Raw genomic sequence first — 23,940 nt, 5'->3', positions numbered from 1 at the left:
TTAATTGGAAGATAATATGGTATACATTTTTTGTTTTATTTTTATATTAGGTGCAGCTGAGTCGTGTCATGGCTCGTAATGAAAGGCTGGGAAATTGCTGGTCCCAGCCCCCTCGGCCATCAACAGTTAAGGTAAGAATAGAAATCAGATTATTATTATTATTATTATTTTTTTACCAATATTCTTCCTTTCTATTGAAACGTTAAGGTTGTTAAATAAAATGTTTTATTATTGTTAAAGAAATTTTTTTCTTTCATTTTTTAAAATATCTCTTATTCAAAATTAGAATTAGTAACATATCAGTAATAATTATTTCGTATCGTATAGTGTAAGCAGTTATTTCACTATTTTAAGTCCCCTAAATTATTTGACTTTTTTAATGGATGTGCTAGAAGATACACTTATAACATTTCTAACTTTCAAATGAATTTATTTATTAATACTGGAAATTTCTGCGTTAAAGTATCAGTGCAAAACGATCCTGATTGTGTTCTGGACAAATAATGTCTATGCATTGATTAGTGACAGTTCAATTATCTTGCCAAATGCTTAAAAAAAAAGAGCGGGCTTCATTCATAAATTTTGCTATATTTTCTTTTGGTGCATAATATTAAAGAATAAGTAAATGAATTACAATCAATAAAAAAAAATTGATTGCTTCCTGGAATAGATCGGCAGAAAATATGGGACAAAGTGAATGACCTAGTTCAGGAACGGCGAACTTTTTTCGATCTGTGTGCCTGTTGAATTATGGTTTATTATTTTCAAATGATGAACAGTGTTTTTTTTTTTTTGTTAAAAAAATGTTTGTAAGGCACTGCTTTTGTTTCAAAATACAGAATTACATTGTGTTATTATATTTGTTGTTTCGTTTTCAACTTGTTTTAAATTTGAAACAAGGCGATTTCTTGTAAAATTCATTGATGAGCACATCTGCTCACCACATAGTCCAAATTTACTAGATTGCAATTTTTTTCATAATTTTTAATTTATCACCGTACTGTTCATTGCAGTCATGTGCTTACTCAGAAGAAGCCTACGACGTAGACTTCCATAGCATGGTCTAGTAATCTTTGCGTTCTGGAAAATGTCATAATGGCGCCCTCAAACATGCTAGTTTCTGAATTCACCTTTGATAATAATCGCTTGTAATGAGGATTTTTTTACCACGTTTATATTAACTTGCCTTCGTGTATGTCTGTCCGGGTGGAATTTTGTAATCGATTTTAAACTTCCCGACTAGCTACAAACTTCAAATTTGGCACATAGTTCAGAACTGGATAACTAAGTATGAAAATGAAGAGAAAGAAGACAAAGTAAAATAAAATTAAAATTTAAAAAAAATTATTATTTTCGCGATTGTCTTTTGTATTCGATTCCATTATTTCAAATTAGTATTACATGTCAGGTGAAAAGATTTTTATTGTCGGAGTATTTTTATTGGCTGAAAAATCACGTGGTAGGATCCAGCTTTTCCTCATTCATTTCCAGATTGTTTTGGTTGTCATCATAAAACTAATGAAAGTCGTAAAGGTATTGTTTTTCTATAAAGATTTTTGTATCCCTAATTTAAAATTAAAGTTCTATTAATACATGAGAGTAATGTTATATTAATGTGTGTTTGTGTGCTCATGTGAATATGTGTATGTATATCTGTAATTGTAATTGTATCTGAATGTGTATGTGGCTGTGTATGAGTAAGAAAATGTGTACATGTATGTGTATATGAACTATTATGTTATGTATTTCATGCGCCCCACGTTTTTCGTTTAAATCTTACAAGTAAGACTTGAATAGCTTTGCAGCGATGTAGTTTCCTCTCGACTAATTTGCCGAATTGCTTTGTCTACACACCTTCGTTTACATTTGCTGGTCCCGTCTTTGAGGTATACTTTGTGACATAATGTACAATAGCTTCATTTCATTCGCATGATTATATGTCTATATTGGCATTCCAGAACTCAAGAATTTTCTGATTATAATTACAGACCTATTTTTCAAAGCTATTAAAAGTTCAGATTCACCAATTTTAATGACAATCTCTAAGATCATAGGAATATGTATGAAGTTGAAAAACATTATTTTATATTTTTTAGTCCTTTTTTTTTTAAATTATAATTTTTTTAATTTTTCATTTATTATTTTATATTTTTTTAAATTATAATTTTTAAATTTTTATTTTTCAATTATTATTCTTCACTACAAAAAACTTTTTAAAATTATATATTTTTTTATTTAGATTATTTTAAAATGTTGTCTTTGGGAAATGTAGTTGAATTAAAGTAATTTGATATACATTTCTTGCGTTAACTTTATTCATGTTGCGTAATTTAATATAAACCACCGAAAAATATATCACGTGTCACACAGTGGCACGTGTGCCATGGATTCGTCATCTCTGACCTAGTTCTTTTCTCTTAAATTTATGTTTACAGAATAAAGTTGATGCCGTAATTTAATAATGAATTTTTTTTTAAAAAATTTATTGACTATGAACAATGTGTTATTCCGAATAAGCATATGACATGGACTTCCATAGCATGACCACCCGGTCACAAGTTACCCTATCTTCCTAGAAAATGTCATAATATTGCCCGCAGTCGTGCTTCCATAAAGTTCTCCACGAAGGCAAAATTTCACTTGATCCTGGAGTTCCTTTGTCTTCTGGATTAAGTTCAAAATTACAAGGCTGCGGAGTTGAACATAAGTAGTCGTAATCCCAAAAATTGGGTCGGCTGTTCAATGACAGTTATAAAATGTGAAATAAAATAAAATAAAGTGCCTGTCTTCAGTGAATGTAGTTGAATAAAAGTGATTTAAAATTTCTTGCGTGTCACCAAAATATATATATCACGAGCCACAGGTTCGCCATCTCTGACCTAGTCCTCTTAAATTTCCATTTAAATTAGATCCAATCATTTAATTTAACAATGAATCTTTTTGAAAATTCACTGACTATGCGCTGATGTTTTTTTTAATAAATCTTATGTACTTGCATAAAAATTTGGATTAAGCAATTTCTGATATTTTGTTTCTTAAATTTTTCATTTTAGAATAGAACTAATTGCAGCAGGGGGCTGGGATCTACAGATCTGGATGAAGTGGGAGACATCGTTAATGCCTTTTCATCTCGTAAGTTGGACTCTGTTTTTACTTTTTATTCTACTAAAAAATGCACATATTCTAATAACAAATGGCACAAAGATTGTTTTTATAGAGGTATTATTTGTTTGCTGTAAATTAAGCGTTTTCTGACAGAGCGGCACAATTAGATGGGCTAGAGTTGATAGTGAAATATACTTTTTCAAGCAGTGTAGGTTAGTTCTAGTATTTTAATCACTGTATAAATTAAATTCAATTTTACTTCCCTGAAATTCTTTATGAAAATATCCTATCCGACAAAAGTAATGTGACGTTTTTCAAAACGTAACTGTGTGTTGTATTCGAAAATTGACTGACGATTTCAAAAATCAATCAAAGTAAAACGCAGGGATATAGAAATTTACGGTTTGTTGCATCTGCTGAGGAAACCAACGATTTTTCTCATTAATTTTAAATTTAATTATTAAGTTCGTCAATAGGTGGCCCTGCTAGCTGTTACCATTCTCTGCTGCATGTCTGACCAATTTGACTAAAATATTTACACGATCGGCTGTTAGCTTTGTTCTCTGTACCACGTTGTTGATGCATATAGTAGTCATTTTGGTAAAGTGTTTCGATAGTCAGCAGCGTCATTTTTGGTGAACTTAGAGATTAATTTTAAACCTTAATAATTTAGTTTCTTGAGCAGAACGTATCAAACCGTGCTCTTCCCCTTTTTGTTATTTGATTTTTCAAATCTCCTGTCATTTTTGGTACACCCATTATCACCACAAACTTAAATTCAATAGAATTAAAGAAGATCATATTTTTCTTTTCCTATGCAAGAAGAGTTAATTAATTTTAATAATTAATGAGTGCCAAAACAGAAAATAAAGAAATAAAAGTTTCTAAACATAAATTCATAAGAGGATGATGATGGTGGACATCACAACTAAATTCTTGAATATGGAATACATCAACATTGCAACAACTTGATGAAGTCTTTAAAAGATGTAATTAAGTTATGTATGTTTTAAATAATTCGGCCTTAGTACGCTGCCGCTTATATTTCGCACAAAACTCATTGTAGGGTGAGTATGCTTATAATTTAAGTTTACAGTATGCAGAAGAGTTTTTTCTGCTTTGTTAATACAGAAGTTATGTTAGTTATTAATATTAAATTGGAAATTAGTCATCATACCTTCTGAAACAAGTTAACATTTACAGAAGTATTGGAATTAGTGACAATCTAGCTTTTTATGACTTAATTATTTGTGTAACAGGTGTCCTATTTTCGAGGGGCATGAAATTAAAATTGACTGTCATAATATCGAGTTGTTTGATAATTAATGTCGTTTTTTTCATGTTTTTCAATGTGAATTTTTTTGTATTAACAACAAATATTAATCAATGATATATTGACCATTCTGTTGGATGACCTTTTGCCACCTTTCGGTAAGTTGAAAAATTCCACATTCGAGGAAGCTTTGGTTTTTAGAAACGAAGAACTGGTCCAACTCATTTTTAATAACCTGATCGGAATCGAAAATTTTAACTATTCAAATGGTTTTGAAGGGATCGAAACAAATGGTAATCCGATGGTTCTAAGTCAGGGCTATCGGGTGGATGTGGCATCAGTTCCCAATTCAGCTCCATTAATTTTTGACGGGTTATCCAAGATGTGTGGGGTTTAGCGTTATCATGATGAAATATAACTCTTTTGTGATTGGCCAGTGCAGGGCATTTTTTCTTGATTTCTTCGTTCAATTTCGATAGTTGACGACAGTAGACATTTGAATCAATAGTTTGATTCCTTGGACGACCAGTATGTGGTGCATCTTGCACATATTTCCAGCACGAAAGCGAGCAAACCAACGCTGACAGTGGCGTTCAGTAAGGCAGTCCTCACCATAAACTTCACACAATTTCTTCCTAGCTTGCACCGCATTTTTGCCCTTTCGGAAGTAAAACAATAAAATATGACGATAATGCTCTTTTTGAGTGTCCATTTTCAACTAAATTTTTAGCCAACTTGTTGTTTACTAATGACGCTCTGGTTTTGACTAAAGAAAGTCTAAAGTCTAATCTTCAAAATAGTATACAATAATATAAGCCACGCAATCACTACTACATTAAATATGCAATTCAAGTCATCTATAAGAAAAAAACGACATAAATTATCGAACAACCCTATAATTTTCTAAATTTAACACATAAGAAAGAAAAAAATCCTTTCCTGCAAAAAGATTATTTTTTCTCTTGTTTTTAACTTTGAATTTAAACTAATGATAGTGTTGAAATTATTGTCTTGTCTTACGCTATTTTGAAAGGGATATGTACCGGAGAAATTTACTTGATTGCGGTAAATTTTGACTATGAGTTGGCCGCGAGCAATATTATCACGCCAAGTGATGCTAGCCACAATTCTGATGGGATCCGTGTTTTGAATCAACAAAATCCGTGTTTTGCTTAATATAACAACGTAAAGCTACCGGGAAGAAAAACTAATTATAAATAAATAAAAACGAATTGATTTTAGTGACATTTTCAGAGAGACTATAATCAGGGTAAGAGGGAAAAAAAGAAAAAAAAAGGTGGTCTACGGACTATTTTATTGCCGATTTATTAGAAGGCGGAATTAATAGTTATTCATCTTATTTTATTTACTACTACTTAATTTGTAAATAAAAATAATGCTTATGATGCAAAATAATGCAAGTGAAAGCAAAAACAATTTTGTTACATAAAATATACATACATTGATGCCACCACTGCATGCTATTTTTACTGATTCATAAATACCCTTAAAATGTCTCTTACTTGGTTCTTCCAGTAAACTCTACAATTATGTCGTTATATGCCGGCCAGTTTTGTTCTTGATTTCGTAATTTTGTTCAGTACTGATTATTTTTTTTATCACCCCATGCGAAGAACGGGTATTCAGCTAGTATATTCATAATTTTAATTATCTGGAAGGCGGGTAGAAGGGACTTTGATGATATTAATACTAATGATGTTAATCTTTGCACATATTCTTAAAACATGGTTAGTTATAAAGGATTTCTAAAAAAAAAAAAAAGAATTATGAAGTTTGACATCTAGTGACAAACTAACTTTTTATAAGTAATGGACTTCTTAAAATTCTTGTCCATCTCCTTCTAAAATATATATAATTTGAATTGCGGTACCTCTAGCCTTTATTAAACGGATTGTACTTTGCACATTACTAGATCAAGTGCGAACTTTTTTAACTTTCAGATAATACGTCATAAAGGGAATAAGCTAACGTGAGAAAAATTAAAATTAGACTTTTAGCTCAAAATTTTCTAAATATTTGAAGAACTTTCTTAGGCGTCAATCTTTCTTTCTCAGTTCTCTTCTAACCATAGGTGTCTGATAATTGGTGCTTTACTGTAAAGCGATGTTATTGATAGTGGCCTGCCTGCTTATGCACATATCAGAATCGAATCAGGAATTCCTTCAAAGGTATAAAATTTGCTTGCGCAAGTTCTACCAAAAACTGTTTCCAAAATTATGCATTACTTTTTGCCGGTTGTTAGTATTTGAAAGTTATTCGATTACCTGCAGATTGACCTTAGTTGGAATTCAAAAGAAAATTTATTTTAGTTCATCTTGGTGAAAAATGGAATTGGTGCTATTCAACCTGTTGTGCAAGAGTTGTAACTTCAGCAAATAAGAGATATAAAAAAAAAAAATAACCCGACTTGAATTGCAGGTAAAGGAAGGTGTCTTGCAAATAACGTGAGCATCTTCAAACGTGACGTTCAAATGCTTGGCTCTGCTCACGATCTCACCTGAACTTCTCTTATTATCCTCCTCATTATCTGATAATGGCATTGCGTTTTCTACTTGCATTTTTCACATTTTCCGCCGATATCGTGTTTTATCTGTAGGCCTCAAAATTTGCCGTTGTATTCGTCGGGCATTATCTCTGGAATGTATCTAATCCACATATATCATTTTGTTCCGCAAAAGTAAGACTTTTTTCCCCTTTGTGTGGAGTGTCATTATACGTTACAGTTAAAAAATTACTTGCGTTATTTATTTAGTAATTTTTTTATCCTTAAATATTACGCTGTGTAAAGCCAGTCTTTTGCATACCATGGTCCAATTTCTTGAACGAGTTCAGAAATTGGCATACACCATATAACTCAAACAATTTCAATTTTTATGTAAGCTTTTTGAATATAGGTTTAGGAGATTTTCAAAGCGTCATGCTTAAGTTACGGTTGCCTCTAACTCCTACGTTTACGTTATTTGAGCTTCACATTAGATGCGTAAGAATTTCGCAGCAAATTACAGTATCGCTAAGTGGTAGAAAATATTGTTATCGTTGTGGTTAACATAAGATAAACTTAATGCGAAATCTCTCTTAATTATGAAAGAGCAGTTGCTACCCTTAATATCGGAACAAACTGAAGCGCCTTCTGTTATCAACCGAAGCTCCACGGTTACCTAAATAATTGTCATTAGTTAAATGCAAGTTGACCAGCCGTTCTTAAATCTGGAGAACAGTTCTCGAATTTCTGTCCTCAATAACTTTCAAACTCATTGTGGGCTGAAAATGTTTTCCAAATTTTATATATCTCTACAAATGTTCTCGAATTGTCAGAAAACATCTCGTCGTTTTTTATATGCAGTAATATATATATATATATATATAAAATCAGAATCGCACGTGTTTTATTAAACAAAATTATTTTATCATACGGAGAATACGATCGAAAAACAAAAAAGTGCCATGATAAAGCTAACTTGCGCAAATACCCCGATCTAAGTAGTCCCACAGATTCTCGATTGGATTTAAATTCGAGGAATCTGGTGGCCAGGTAAGTACGATAAATGATTTTTGGTGCTCTTCGAACCACGCACGTACACTGCAAGTAGTTACACTGCGAGTAGTTTTACACGTCACATTGTCCTGCATCATCCTGAAGAAAAACAATTCGCGTGTAGGGGTAGACATGGTTCGTAAGGACAGATACGTGCATGTGTCGATCCATCGTGCATTTCACAATGATGAGTGCACTCAGAAAATGTCATGAAAACATTCCCCAGACCATAATGCTACCTATTCCAGCTTAGATCCTCCCGGCAATTAAGACATTTCACTTCGTATAGGCCAACGTCCATTTGTCCAATGAAGCATATAGTTTTGGAAGTCAAATTCCAACAATTGTCACCGATGATCAACAGTCAGCATCTGTGCATTAACCAAGTGTCTGCTGCGGATGCCTACCAGCAACGTTTGCTGAACCATCATTAAGGAGACACAGTTGGTAGCTCAACGGTTGCACGTCTATTTGCTCGAATGCATCTCCGCTGTCGTCGTTCACCTCGGTCTTCTAGGACTCGTGGTGCATCACACTTGATTTTGAATAATGCCACTTTAATAATGTCATTCTCGGTATACTTTTGCCCCGGCGTTTCTCAAACGATTTCCAAAATTAGCCTTTATGGAAATAGTGCCCTTGGTTCCAAAGCCAATGATCGTTCCCTTTCGGACGTCGATAAATCGCTTTGCTGGATAAATTTCAGATACCTGTAATATTCTGAAGAGGCTTTAATTAATTTATGTATTCTCTCACGCAGTTTAAGAAAATGCAAATATATGTTTACGTTAAAAAAATAATTAAACACGTTACAACTCAGCAAAAATTCCTGACTATGATTTTGCTACCTTTCTTATATTGTTCATGCCTACATTTGTTGGAGGGATAGAATGGTTTACTTAAAAACAAAGTGATTTTGTTACTAGTTTTCATCGTAGTGCGACTAGTTTTGATCACAAAATCGTATATCTGGTATGGTTTATGTATTAGGTGATACTGAGATAGATTTTTGTAATCGGAACATTAGATTGAAAGTTATTAAGAGAAGGATAGCGCGCACTTTTTTTCATGCAGGCTTTATGATTTTGCAATTTATTTTTTCCTTTAAATAATTTATTAAAGTTCGTGTCTAATGCTCAAATTGAGTGCTTTTTTTTTAAAATTTTAAATTAAAAAACAGCAGCACATGTTTTTGCACTCCATGGTTAAATCATGGCATCGTTCAAATTTTCAATGGTATTACCATAATATGGTGCCAAGTTGAATCATGTTATAGTGTCAATTAAACCATTTTTAACTTTATATCAAATGCCATATGAATTGCCCATGTGCAACGTTATTGTGGCTCACCATTGAACTGATTTTTTTGAAAGTGTGCGTTCAGGGTGGCCACTCTGTTTGTAAAAAGGAACTCTCTTTGTTCTCAGGAAAATTCAGTTTATTCTAAAAAGTTTTGGGAGTGTGTGCAATTATAATTAAAAACAATTTAACTCCTAGTGTGTTTCAATGTTCATTAGAATTTTCAGAACATTAAGATAATTATTTTTTATAATCAATTCATATCTTTCGAATTTTCAATAAAATTAATACCGAATTTATTAAAAGGAAATTTGAATTTGTAATTTTGTTTCTTTTTTAATATTATGAAATTTTTGTGTTTTACCAGCAATATATTTAATTGAATATTTTTCTTCATTTAGGTCAATTTGTAATTAATATGTGCTTATTTTTCTTAAAACTACAATTAAGATCACTCTAACTTATACAGATTGCAAACATCAGTAATATAATTAGAAATGTTATTCTAGAAATATCATGGAATTTGATTTTGTCTAAAGAGTGACTTTCCTTCCTTATTGCACGTTCTTTGCATTTAAATTCATTTAAGTATTAAATGTATGGCGTTAGGTAATATTGTCTTTAAATTGCTAAATTTTTTTTATAACATTTAAATAACCTTTTTCGCAAATTTTTATATGTTTGCTATTGTTGTTAAGAGCCTATGAACATCATTTATCAGCAATCTCTTTTAACTTGCCGACATCGTGCATGTCTTTTATGTTTCGCAATTTATGAAACATGAATGATTCTTAATAACATATGGCATTTGATAAAAGTTTCCTATTTTATAGATAAATTTAGACGTAACAAGGCTGAAAGCAGATTCACTAGTTCTCCTTGCCTCTAAAATACCTAAATAATAATGTTGAACAGGCCGAACGTATTCTAATTGCTGCCCACGTGCCCTTCGCATTCCTTTGTTTGAGACCCAGACCATATCGTACATTCTGCGGGTGAAAGTTCAGCTATACATATTCCTAGAAGTGATCGGAGACTTCGTGTATTCTTAATGGTGTGTTTTGAGTGTTGCATTTACTACTTCTCGAGTGTTGCCACCTTTCAATTGTATGTTATAAAATCTTACTCTTTCGGTGGAATAGAACATAATTCTTTCTAAGAGCCGTTGAAAATGTTCATCTCTGATAAATATGTTTTATCAGTCAAGTAAGTTCTATGCACGTTTTTGTGCCATTTTTTCTGAGGGCATGAAGCTTATGGTTTTCTTTTAATCTATTAACTTCATATCGAAAAATATTGATTACAAGGGGAAAAGAAGTCTAGGTTTGCTTAGAATTGTATATTTTTCAGACAACATATAGCAATATAATTGTCGCCTTTGTGAAATTATTTTTGAAAATTTCTCTTAAAACTCATGTCATTACTTATATTTCAATTTCGGTGATGAAAGAATTCTATGTGGGAAATAAAGTTAATGAAAACATTCAAAGGAGTTTCACTTACTACGAAATTTTTAGAATTTCTTAGGATTTCAATTCCGACTACGAAATTATGAAAAGCTTTTAAAAATCATAGTTCTGGTTATTTGTTGGTTAAATTAAGTCATTTAAATAAGTGTTTCAATCGGTAAACTGTCCAAATTTTAGTAACCGTATTAAAATTGGTAGTCAGAAATTAATTTTTCAAATACTACACAAGCTTAAACAATTTTTGAATCTTATTTCATTGTTTTGCAAAAAATGTAACGTTTTGATTTTCATTAAGATAAATGTTTGTTCTGTAAGAATGGAGGAAAACCTACTTCTCTGAATGTATTGTGCTGATCATGTAGTGAAATTATTGATTATAGTTAAGTAATAATTCGTGTTATTTCTGTTTAATTTGTCTTTAAATTGGCTTTAAATATACTGGGTGATTAAGATTATGGGTTGTAATGCATTTTTTAAAAGATCGTCATGGTTACCCTGATATGCAGATTTATTACATAATTGAACAGCAATTAAAGGCAGAGTGTTAAATTCAATCCGCAAATATTCAATCTTTAGGATTACTTAAAATATACTGATTAACTTGAAAACTTTTCTTAATTTATAGCTTGTGATGATTAAAAATAACTTTTAAAAGATGTGATTTATTTGTTTATCTGTATACGTGTTAGGTGAAAGTGACCAGCTATTTCGGACGACTGTTCGGATTGGCTATTTCGGAATGACCATATTGGTAAAGTAGCCGCTTTATATTTTTCATTTTAAACTAACGCAACCAGTTTAAAATGAAGTGTGTAGAAAGAAAACATTTACAATACTAATTTGTTAACTTTAATTGTCCTTACTTATTTTATCGGTCTATGACAGGGTCTAGAAATTTCTACTCGGCAACCTAATATTTAAGGCTGGCAAGTAAGTAGGAATTAGACTGCCAGACTTAGAGTGACAGAAATTGATTCTAGTGTAACAGAATTAAAAAATTTGTCACGAAGGATTTCAATTGACAGGTGGTATTAATTGCCGAAAAACAAAGACAGCGGTATAGAAACATGGGGAACATTTCTGATATTTTAATTGTGATATTTTTCTTATTTTAATAAATTTTAATGATATGTGGATAATAGTAAAATCATTGAAACTTATTACAACCCTATTTTAAGTTATTATTATTATTACTTAAGAAAATATGTTTCAGTCAATGGTTTTAGGTTATGGTTCAATTGTTATGGTCTTGGTCACCAAAAAGTTCTTCTTACTACATCTGTTAACATTTTGAAAATTATTCATATTGTTCTTACAAATAGTGGCGAACAGAAAGTTTTGTCAGGCTAGTTACTTAAGAATTGAAATGTCGTGCCTTGTCCTGTGATATTAAAATAAATAATAAACAAAATATGATAATTAGTATGATTTCAATAGCCAATCTGAATTTTGATTGAAAAGAATTGATTTGTTGGTAGAAGCTCAACCATAACTTTGAGTGGTCTCTTTGGCCAGCCTGCTTTGATATAATTACTCCATATACAATTATTTTCTAACAGTGGTTGTGCATGAGATTTGAAAACTAAACGATTTTTACATTTTATTTAGTTAACTATCAATTACTGATTTAAAATTTTCGTTAAAATATCAAGATATTATTTATCGATTCCAGCCATCTCTTAAGCAAGTCCTTATTATTAAGATATCTGTTTTTCGCCATCATTTTGCGAGAGGATGACGAGAACTATAAATCCTGCCGTCGAACATTAATGTCAGCTTTTGTATCGACACAATTTTAACTTAAGTCTTATCATTTCAATTGTCACACAAGTTTTTACAATTTTCCAATCATATCGCGAATAGGTTGACTTTCTGTGGACGAAAGGTCTTCTGGATTTGATCTAGCTAAGGACACTAGATCATGTGTAATTAAAAACATGATTTTTAAATCAGTCAGTTCATGCAATAGCTTAAAAAAGTTCTCCAGTAGAATTGTTGAGTTTTGAATAATTTCGCTTACGTGTTTAATCTTCTTCCGAGAAAAGAAAAGGCCTCAGCACGGGTTACCATAAATAAGAAATTTGATGCCTTAGTTGGCCAAACGTATCAACATCTTTCTTATTTTACATCCACTGCTCAGTTTATGTTCCTTATATTGGACTACTAAATTGATCAGTGCTGAGGCCTTTCATCTAGGAGGTGTTGGTTTAATACTAACTACGCTTACACGTCTGCGGTGCGTATAATACGTTAACCGTCGATAATGTAGCTTGGGGGTTTATTTTTGGTAGATCAGCAAACCAACCTTGATTGGTTTCACGGTTGGTTTGCTAACAAAAAGATAAAAATTAATGAATATTTCTTTTAAAAAAAAGTTAATAGCTCTTTTGGTTGGCATTCATTTTAGGATTTAAAAACGGTACAGTTGCTCAGAATTTTCTGGCGGCCAATGTCGTAAACGGACGGGGGAAGCAGAATTAGCATATTTGGTTGGTGCAGGTGTTTAATTAGTTGTAATTAAAAGCTTTGATTGATTTTTCATTTTGGAGACTTGAAACTTCTCTTTTCCGATGTCTGTTTTATTTTAATTTTACATTTTAATTTTTAAAACATCTTTTAAACATGTGAGTTCATTTTCTGGCGAAGAATTTTAAATTATAAAAATTTAGAATGCTTTAATCTTAATTTAGTTTTTCGGCTTACCCACTAATTCATTAAATTTTTAAAAATTTATTTTATTTTCCCTTCATTTTAAAAAGCAAAATGGGAATCAAAAATATTTTTTATGTAATTTATTAATTCTTTCATTTTTATTATTATTTCTCTTTTGTTTTGTGTTAGATTTTTTTCTGAGCAATATTTTTTCATAAATAAATTTTATTCGATTCTATATACATTATGCTGACTTAAAAGTTAATGAAGGTAAAAAATGAAAGAAATTTTCTATTAAAATTATTGATGTTATGAAAATTTTCACTTAAAATGTGACTGATGAAACAATTACTACAATCATGATTTTAATTTTCATTACAAAATCTGTTGCAACTTACTGGTATTATTTTTTTTATAAGAAATAAATCGTAACTAGAATCTTGTGTAAAAATTTCTTATTTTAGTGATATGTGCTTGTTAGCAATGAATTAAAATTCTGCTTAAACTTCATAATGTTATTTGCTCATTTTTTTAAACTGCTTCACTTACTACAAGTAACATAATACTATTCAGTGTTCAATGATAATTATTTTATTCTACCCTTAGCTAAGCCTTATTTTTAAATGAACAAATTAGCATTGCATGTATTTTCATATGAAAATTAATGTAGTGTCTCATTATGAAATAATCTCCCTTGAAGCAAGGTATTCATATTAAATTACAAAAAGGGGCCAACCCTTTTTTTAATTCATATGTTAGAGTTTTAGTTCAGTCATGCTTTTTCACCTGACTGGTTCAATTTCATTCAACTGTTTAACTTGACAGTTGTAGTGGTGAACTAAGCAATTCTATAGTGCATAAAAAGCATGTGCAATATTTTTCAGAAATACATTTTCTCATTGATAAAGAATTGAAAATCATCAGTTTCTTCACACCAGTCCAAAGTGAAAATAAATTTTTGGTACTTTTCAGCTTGCCAGGCTCAAGGAAATTCAACAATTTTCTAATTCTTTTTTTTTTTAATTTTAAATAATTTTTTGTGAATGTTAATTTTGCTTAGTGTTTAAAGAAAATGAATACAATAATAAAATAAAAAAGTTGTCAGAAGTCTACATTTTTTGTTTGGCGACTTTTCGCTTGGCTTGCCAAATACAATTTTTTTTTATTATTTACTTTGAAAGTATAAATTTTTCATTCTGTGGCATAATTTTTTCGGCCTTTTTGCGACAAACTTCCCTAGTACTAATATTTTGATTTAAGATACTTTAAATTATAGCAATTACTAATTTAAAGTTACAGAAACGTTGTATTTACAGAAGAAAGCATAGAATAAAAATGCATAAATTTTTTTTATTGTAAAAGTAATATTTTGATAATTCTTGTATTATATGCGATTTTCTCACATTTTGTAGGCGGAAAAATGCTCTAATTAGAATTTTGTGAATCAGTACACAAATTAAAAATCTTAAAATCATAATTTGGTAGCAACTGCCAAAATAAAGATCTTGAATCACGTGAATAGGACTCTTTATAAAAGAGATTCTCAAATAAGTGTATGTAAAATATGAAGTTCTTTAAAGGGAAAAAAATGAAAGAAAGAACATCATTTCTAGAGAGAACGATCTTTTAAACCCTGGCGATTTCTGAATTTTTTATTTTCGATTATTATTTTGAATTTCTAGCAGAAGCCAGTCATTAGATTTTTTTTTTAAAAAATCTCAAATAAGCATAGAAAAATCATGATTATTTCTTTCCTCTCTGATGCTCAAGCAAGACATCTTTAAAAAAAATTTTGCAGAAAAAAAACTTTTTTCAAGAAATTATGCAGAATTGAGGAAAAATTTTGGGGAAAACCAAAAATTTTCCCTTCCCTAACAAAAAATCTTTCTGCAAAAACTCTAATGTTCTGCGACAATGTCGCCGTAATTCTGCCTCAGGGATTTTTCAAAGGGTGAAATTTAAGCTCGCTTTATAAGTATCAAGTATAAAATTTGATAATTTAAAATTAGTTTATGTTACAATGGTATATCTAAAGGGTGACGAAACTAGGAAAAATTTTGGGGATCCCTGTTGTACCCTGAATTGAGATTCACTTATTCACATTGCCTCAAAATATATAAATACTAATGGTTTGGATTTACGAAGATTAAGAAATTGGATTAATGGTTTGATTTAGATTAAGAAATTGGATTTAAGAAGTAAGAAAAAAAAGCCTTAACAGCCTTTAACTGCTTAAACAGCTTCTTAACCAGGTAAATTATTCGTACTGCTGTAATTATAACCTCTTTGTTAAATCAGTAGACTCTGAAATGGCGGAAGCCTCTTTTACTGCCCTTATATGAATGTTAATTGCTTTAGGTGGTTAATTAGTGAAAATATTCAAAACTTGTATTTCTATAAGTTATTTTGATGTCATAAAAACGTTTCTAAGTTCTTTTCTTTGTTATTTTTATTTTGAAGGTGAAAGAGGAGTACACAAATATGATAATTGGAAAAAGAATCGCAGCAATCTGAGTTGTGGAAATTTCCCCCCTTCTGATTGTTGTTTGAAAAATGGTCTAGTTAGATGTCAATGCTTATGGCCTCAAAATAATTTTCCTGTAAGTAGTGCATATTACATGCATATGACTTATATAAAACTTTAGCATAAAGTTAGCTTATTAGAAGTATCAATTTTTATATTAATGCTGATTATGACTTTTTTTTGTATACCAATTGAATAATACGCAGGGATGATTGTGCTCTGGAAAAAATCTGGATTTCCGGATTTTCCGCTATCCTAAAATCCAAGGTCCAGAAGTTTCAAGAAATCATCGATTTCATTTATGTATAAAAATTCTGGTACATTTTATTTAAAAATAATAGAACTAGAGTAAGTAATGCGATTCGAAATAACAGTAAACTTATACATAATTATTAATTTAAATTATGCTGCATATAATTTATTTAGAAATTCATATGAAAATATCAATGATTTAAATCATTGATCATTATAATGATTTAATTCAAGTAATTTTCAGGAATTTTGAGTTGGGCTCAGAATCATTAAAGTAATGAATAAATAAATTAGTTATGTAAGTAAATATTTTTGTGGAAACCTTGCTCTTAATTTCTAATTACTTGTTGTTTTTCTTTTAACTAATTAAAATTTCATAGAATATTATTAACATTTCTTGAAACATTAACTTTATGATCTTCCTGGCATTTTTAATAAATTATTACTCTATATGAATAACTCCTTTTATTGTCTAAATACTCATTTTGTTTTTTAGGATCGTCATCAAAGGAACATTGGCATATCTAAGCCATTTAACTGTGGAACTTTACCCTATGATAAAAAGAAATCATCTGCTCCAGAAAGTGTTCCAAAAAATTGTCCACAAAGTAGCAAACTTCCGGAAGAATTTATATTAGATGACAATGAACTGTGTCTTTTAAATTATTATGATATTCCCATTAATCTTTCTAAAAGACGTCCGGTACGTAGCACTGGCAAAGTAAAAACTGTTTCAATAATCGACACACTTAGTGAACTAGCTTCTGGAGCTACTGATAGAGAAGATGAAGGAGGATTTTCATCTGCTGTTAGTGAATCAGCTGTTTTAGATCATTATCTTCACAAACCTAAAGCTAGACACGCTCGTCCAGTTGCAGCCAAACAAAACTATGGTGTTAGATCTTCATATGCTCCTATTGTAAAGCCCTCTGCATTTTCATCAGCGAAGAATGTTAGCACTGTTAGGAAGCCTCTAGTAAATCAAGCTAGATATCAAAGTGACTCCTTTAATAGTTTACTCACTCAAAACCTTGATGATAATAATTTCTCTTGTAATTCTTTAAAAAGAACTTTAAAGTATTTAAGGAAGGCTGTTGTAAATAATGTTCCTCATGAAGAGAATCAAATCCGAAGGAATGTTCCTGAAAAATTTGAGGCTGAAGATGCTTTCCGCCTTTGTTTTTCAGATAGTGAAGTTAAAGATACTCCACAGCAATGGACTCATGTGCGGCACAAAAGTACTGATATTGATCCTCTTTCAAAATCAAAAAGTTTATTAACTGTTGCTGATCCCTTTTTTAAACGTCATGCCAAACCAATGTCATTATACAATAGCAAAACAAAATCATCTACCCCAGAATGGATTCAAGAAGTTTTTTCTGCTGCAAGAAAAAGTGACATTGATAAAATGGTAAGTCAGATAAATTAAAGAGTTGAAATTAAGAATTGTGAGTAGGAAGTATCTTATGAAGAAATCAATTCAAAACTTGTAAGACCAATTCTGGTAAAGAAATTGCAATTAGTGATAACTATTATAAACTGACCAATTATCATAGCACTTACAACTTTATTTTGCTTACGATGTATAAACTAACTATTTACAGAAAAAAATAGCACTTGCAGTCTCTTTTAATTCCTCTCTTATTTTCTGATTGATAAAATTGTAATTAAATGAATAGTTTAATTACAATTACATAGTTAAGTAAGTAGAGTAAAATCGAAAAGTGCTGAACACAGTTTTCAAGGTAACAATTCAGTAAGTGTAGTTAAAATAATAACTATGAAAAACTAGAGACTTGAAAATAATTGTACATCAAACAATTTTTATGCCTTGTGTTAAAAAAGACTTCACAGTATACTCCGAATTATGCATGCCATAGATCAGAATTCATATTTGGATTAAAAAATTAAAAAAAAAAATTCATCTGATTTATTTGTTTTAAATTAGATTTTTTTAATCCAATTTTTTTTAAATCAAATTTTTTTAATTTACTTTATTGAAATATATTTCAAGAACTTAAGTTAACATTACAATTACTTACATTTTATAAATATGATTATAATGGAAATATTTTTAAAAATAAATCATACTATATTTGAAACTATATTACTGCTTAAAAATTTGTTTTATAGTTCAAATATATTTAAAATGGAATAGAGTGTATTACCACAAAGAAATGAGTCCAAAATAAACAAATCACAAAATTAGTCCCACACTTATCTTCTTTCTATTTATTTGTTTTAAAAAAACTTTTTAAATCGCAAAAGAATTGTGCTTCATAGTACATTACCTTAACTGCAAATCAATAAGCATTTCTATTTTAAAAGACTAAATTTATCAAAAAACAAAAACAAAAATTGCTTTAAAAAACTTATACAAAAGAAAAAAAAAAAAATTCTGAATTTATCTTAAAGTAGCTTTTTTATGCCATATAATGATAAATTTTTTATTTGATACCCATTGTAGGTACTTTCAGATTCCTGATAAATTTGAAATAATCAAATAGGTTACTGAAAAATATTTTTTTAAAATCAGGAATTGGTTGGAATTTTACTACCTTCATGCTTTTTTTTTTTGTCCTCAAAATTGATACTTGATAACGAATTTTTATTGCTGTATCAGTAAATTATGAAGTACATTAAATAAAAAAACTCAAGAAATTAGTAAAGTTTTGGATTTTGTTTTAGTGTTGGTTGTTATGCACGAGAAAGAGGGAGTTGAAAATTAGAACAACTTTTTTCTCTACTTCGTGTAGCATTACATGTGTTAACAAATTTAGCAACTATATTTTTGATATTTTAAAACTTATAAGATAATTTCAAACTTCTTTAATTTTATGTTTTGATAAAACTTATAAAGAGTAATAGAAACCTAGTTCTGAATTTAAAAATCTAGAATTTTCACAATAATCAAATTGAGAAAGTACAATTCTAAGAATATAAATATTGGCACAAATAAATAGAAGAAACTGAAGTATTTATTTATTGTATCAATAGTATTGAAAAGTTTTTATTTATTTATTTTTAATGTTGCAATTTTATAATCATTTCCAGTTGCACATTGTTAAATTTTTAAAACTTATCATTATAGTTATAGTAGCCATACAAATATCTGTACGAAATTCATTAAATACACTACAACTTTTAAGTCAAGTATTTTCATGTCATATTATAATGTCTTAATAAATTATTTTAGTGAAATTGTTTAACTTATTTTTATCTGAAATAGTTTGCTTGTTTATGTATTACATATTTTAAATTGTTTGTTTTCCATTTCCATTCCTTTAATAATTTATTGATTTTTTAGAAAAATAATTTGAAAGGCATTGATCCTGCATTGGTTCGAAATTTATCAGATGACCATGGAAATAATTTATGGCATATTTGTGCTGTACACAATAATTTTGAATGTTTAAACTGGCTATGTACTCATAATCAACATCATGCTGAAGCTCTGAAAGATGAAAACAAAAACGGATTTTCTCCAGTTGCTCTAGCAGTTAAAGTAGGTTTTATTTGTGTTATAATTGATTATTTTTCAAATTTCTTGTATGCTTGAAAAAGAAATGAAATTTAGGCTATTGTATTTCTAAGAATAGAGTTTCCTTTGGACACTTTTTAATATACAAATGCAGCTTCATATATGCAAGGTCTCTATATATCTTTTAGTCATAAAATCTCTTGATGATTAAACTTTAAAAGCACAGCACATTTTGATTAAACATTTTAGTCAAGCTGCACATTATCAACGGAGACTATATATTTTGCATTTTAAGTAAAGTAATAAGATACACTTGAGTTTTACGTTGTTTAAAAAATAGTGGTTGCTAAACAAGGGTCGATGTTTAGAAGACATTTTCCATTTTTAGTGCTTTGTAATATTTTTTTGAATTAATCTAACCAGACTAAATATTTTGCACAGGAATATGTTTTAAATGTGGAGGAACATAATTTTAAATGTGGGATGGCCAAAAATTATTAAAAGAAGTAAAATTGGTGGCACTTGATCCTGGAGTTCCCTTGTCATCTGGATTGGATTCAAATTACAAGGCTACGGAAGTGAACATAAGTAGTCGTAAACCCAAATTGGGTCGGCTGTTATGAATTAAAATAAAATCATTCAAACTAGAGCTGTGGTGGCTGGGGGGATAGATCGCTTGCTTTCCAATAAGGTGAACCAAGTTTGAATCCCATCAATAGCTGAGTTATTCGAATTCCACACCGGGCTCGCCCCAACCACAGTGTTGACGTAAAATGTCTTCTGTGGTAGACGGATCATGGGTTAGAGTCCCCTTACCGCCAGGCTAACCGTGAAAGGTTTTCGTGGTTTTCCTTTTCATGTAATGCAAATGCGGGTTAGATTCATCAAAAAGTCCTCCATGAAGACAAATTTCTCCATGAAGATTCATCAAAAAGTCCTCCATGAAGACAAATTTCTCCCAATACTTGAAACAGGAGTTTCCTTGTCTTATGGTTTGGGTTCAAAATTACGAGGATACTTATCCTTGAATTTTGAATATTGGTAGTCGTAAACTGAAAATTCGGTGGGCTGTTCAACATGGTTATAAAATAAAATAAAATCATTCAAACTAAAAATGCAATCTTTTATATGTATTAGTGCATATTAAACCTTAAAATGTTTTATACCTTGTGTTTATATGATTGTTTATTTGAGTGTTTTAGGCAGGGTTGGCAGGTTTTTGACATGTGACAGTTTTTGACAGTTTAAACCATGGTTTAAACCGTCACGTCAAAAACCTCACTGTCAAAAATGTCGAAAATGTCAAAAACCTATATTCATATGTGAAATTTAATTAATACATAAAATTTATATATTTTTTAAAGGATAGTGTTTCTAAATATGTTCTAGAAAAAATAAATTTAAAATTTTGAAGAAACACTTATATTTTGAATAGTAACCAAAATCTTGTACTTTTGAAAGCTCACATCTTTTGTAATATTATGTATTCATTTTCATGTGTTATTGAAAATCTGCAGTGATATTATTAAGAAATTTATTTATAACCAAATTTAGTGTATAGTATAGATTATACTAAAAATTAGACATTTTTAAAGATAAACATTAGCAGTTTTGTACATTAGACATCTTTTAAAGAAAAATCTTTTTAATATTCTTTTAAATCTTCTTAATAATCTTTTTAACATAAGACAATACAAATTTAAGTGCTTTCTGTTAAATACACAGAGTAGTTAGTGTCGATTTACAGTATATTCAGCCTATTCATTTACTATGCTGAAAATTTAGTTTATCCAAATACTTGTGAATTTCATTTTGCTGAATACTATATAGTTTTGTTGAATATCTAAATATTCAGCTGTTGAATAATTACTTCTTGCTTTCAAGATATGCATTATTTGTATTCTTAATACAAGTGGAGAAAAAAAAATTAAGAGATAAAAATTGTTTTAAAATGATAAGTGTAATAATTATAAATAAATATAATAAACAATATGAATTATATTTATCATTATTCACAAATATAACTACTTTTAAATTCAAATTAACATACTGGATAATAAAGATATTCGGTATAACATTAAAAAAAAATTTTTATACACTTGTATCTTATATCAAGTTTGTATTTATACAACATAACTTGTAAGTTCCTTATAAATATTAGTTATATGTTCCTTATATGTCAAAAATGCATAGTAATAAACTTTTAATTTTCTTAAGTATCAAAAAAAAAAAAATTTTTTTTTTTCAAAATATAAATATTTAAACAATTTTTGTGCAAAATTTTTCTGCACATGCATTTGAATATAAATTTCTGAGATTTTAAATCTGTTATTTTACCTTAATTTTAATTAAAAAATATTTTAAAACCTGCTGATTACCTATAGTATAATTAAATTTCAATATAATGCATGGCAACTGTTGGTAGTTTTGAAGTTTATATATTTTCTTGGCAAACTTCAGTTTTTGACATTTTTGACGGGTTTTTGACGGTTTAAACCAGTATTATACTCTTGTCATGTCAAAAACCACTTTTTGATGTCAAAAACCACTTTTTGACGTCAAAAACCAAACCCTGGTTTTAGGTATATATATAATATAATAATTTATTTTTATTTTTAATTTTTTAGCATGGTAGTCTATTGGCTGTTCAATGGCTGATCCACAACACTGCAAGCAAGTCTCAGTTGTTGCCACAAGCAAATTCCAGATCACTTTTGCATATTGCTGCTAGATATGGTCAGGTAAGTAAAGCATATATAAAATGAATTCTATTATTTATAATTATATATAAATGTTAGTAAGTTTTTAATGACTTGCGTTGCTTTTAATTATTTGAAAAGTGCTAAATTATTTTAATAAACCAGAATTTCATGAAATTTATTTCCTTTTATATGGTTCTGACTCAGAATTAAATAGTTTATGAGAAATAAAAATTCTTTTTAGTTTTAAGCTGGTAAAAAGGAAAGTTTTAGTACAGTACAGAACCCGTTATCCGGAAATCAGAAAACCGGAAAACCAAAAAACCGGAACGAAATTCGATAAATTTTCCCGCTATTTTTTAAAAAAAATTTTTTTTTTTCCTCGTAAGATTTTAGGATTTTTCTTTCTTTTTTGAAAGATGTTTACCCTAGCATCATTTTGTAAATAATTATTAGTGTATTACTTCGTTTTTTCAAGATTATTTCCAAATATTTTTTTTTTTAAGTTGGGTTTAACGATAAAAAAAACGACTTTTTGTAGCGATTCAGAAAACCGGAAAAATCAGTTATCCGGAATAGCGATGGTCCCGATCGTTCCGGATAATCGGTTTCCTACTGTACATAGTCATATTTTCTAAATTTTAATTCAACTCAATTGCTGCAATTTCTTTCAAATTCTCCTTTTGTTGTTCAAAATCATTACATTATTTAAAAATATATTGAAGTTTATTTTTTTAGACATTTTTTAAATATTATTGAATGAAATATAAATAAATAACAAATATTTATTGGAAATTATCTTAGGTATCATTAAAAGTCAATGGATGTGTAAGTTTTCCAAAATACACGAAAACAGAAAAATATCTTGAAGTACAGTAAAGCGCCGATTATCTGAACCCTTATTATCCGAATGTCCAATTATCCAAACAATGTCTAAATTCTTTTTTTTTTTTTTTTTTTTTTTTTTTAAAGTTTAGAATACTTTTTAACCTCTTGATAATTTTTCTAAATTAAGAAGAATAAATAATATCCCCTACATCCGAAGACCATATTTAATTTACAACCTTTTTAGCAGTTTTTTTTATAGCAGCCATACATACATGTATGGTGATACAACTGAAAATTATCTTCCGAGAATGCGAGCTTCATTTTGATAGTCTACAATGGTTGGAATGCAGAAGGAGTTTATGAATAGATAAGTGCTGAAGTTTTATAATTGGGGAATGGGTAGTTGTCACTTATGTTTAATGATTAGTGATTACAGTGCTTGGAATAATAAATCTTGGATCAAAATTCGTAACAGAAAAACTGAAGTTTCTGAACCAGTAGATCTTTCGGATGAAAATGATGAAATTGTTGCTGAAATTTTGAATGAAAATTGGAACTCCACAGACGAAGAGGAAGAAGTAAGTGATCAAGTTCAAGATAGTGGAGCTTCTCATATAGAAGCATGCAATTCATTAGATATTGCAATGAATTGGCTAGAACTTCAAAATGATGTTGATCCAGTTCAGTTGATTTATTTAAAAAGAATAAGGATATATGGCTGCTGAAAAAACGCTTCTTCTTTGAAACGAAATCTTTGCTGGATTTCTTTTGCAATGGAAAATAACGAAACATGTGGTAAAAT

The 23,940-nt window shown here is 29.5% G+C and overlaps 1 protein-coding gene across 2 annotated transcripts in view; it reads left to right on the top strand.

The window, feature by feature from the left end:
* Positions 1-23,940, top strand: part of LOC107440564 (uncharacterized) — a 60,635-nt gene that overhangs the window by 22,153 nt on the left and 14,542 nt on the right. The window contains exons 2-7 of one of the 2 annotated variants that reach the window (XM_043050413.2): positions 51-131; positions 3,054-3,132; positions 15,815-15,954; positions 16,627-17,541; positions 19,438-19,635; positions 22,239-22,352. In XM_043050413.2, coding sequence (XP_042906347.1) covers positions 69-131; positions 3,054-3,132; positions 15,815-15,954; positions 16,627-17,541; positions 19,438-19,635; positions 22,239-22,352 — 1,509 coding nt within the window. In that variant the 5' untranslated portion in view covers positions 51-68. The remainder of the gene's footprint in view (positions 1-50; positions 132-3,053; positions 3,133-15,814; positions 15,955-16,626; positions 17,542-19,437; positions 19,636-22,238; positions 22,353-23,940) is intronic. The other variant, XM_043050415.2, reaches the window with a different exon arrangement.

The sequence above is a fragment of the Parasteatoda tepidariorum genome, chromosome 3 (genome assembly GCF_043381705.1).
Source record: "Parasteatoda tepidariorum isolate YZ-2023 chromosome 3, CAS_Ptep_4.0, whole genome shotgun sequence".
Taxonomy (NCBI): domain Eukaryota; kingdom Metazoa; phylum Arthropoda; class Arachnida; order Araneae; family Theridiidae; genus Parasteatoda; species Parasteatoda tepidariorum.
Note: the sequence above shows the minus strand (reverse complement) of the source record. Positions and strands in the feature narration are given on the sequence as shown.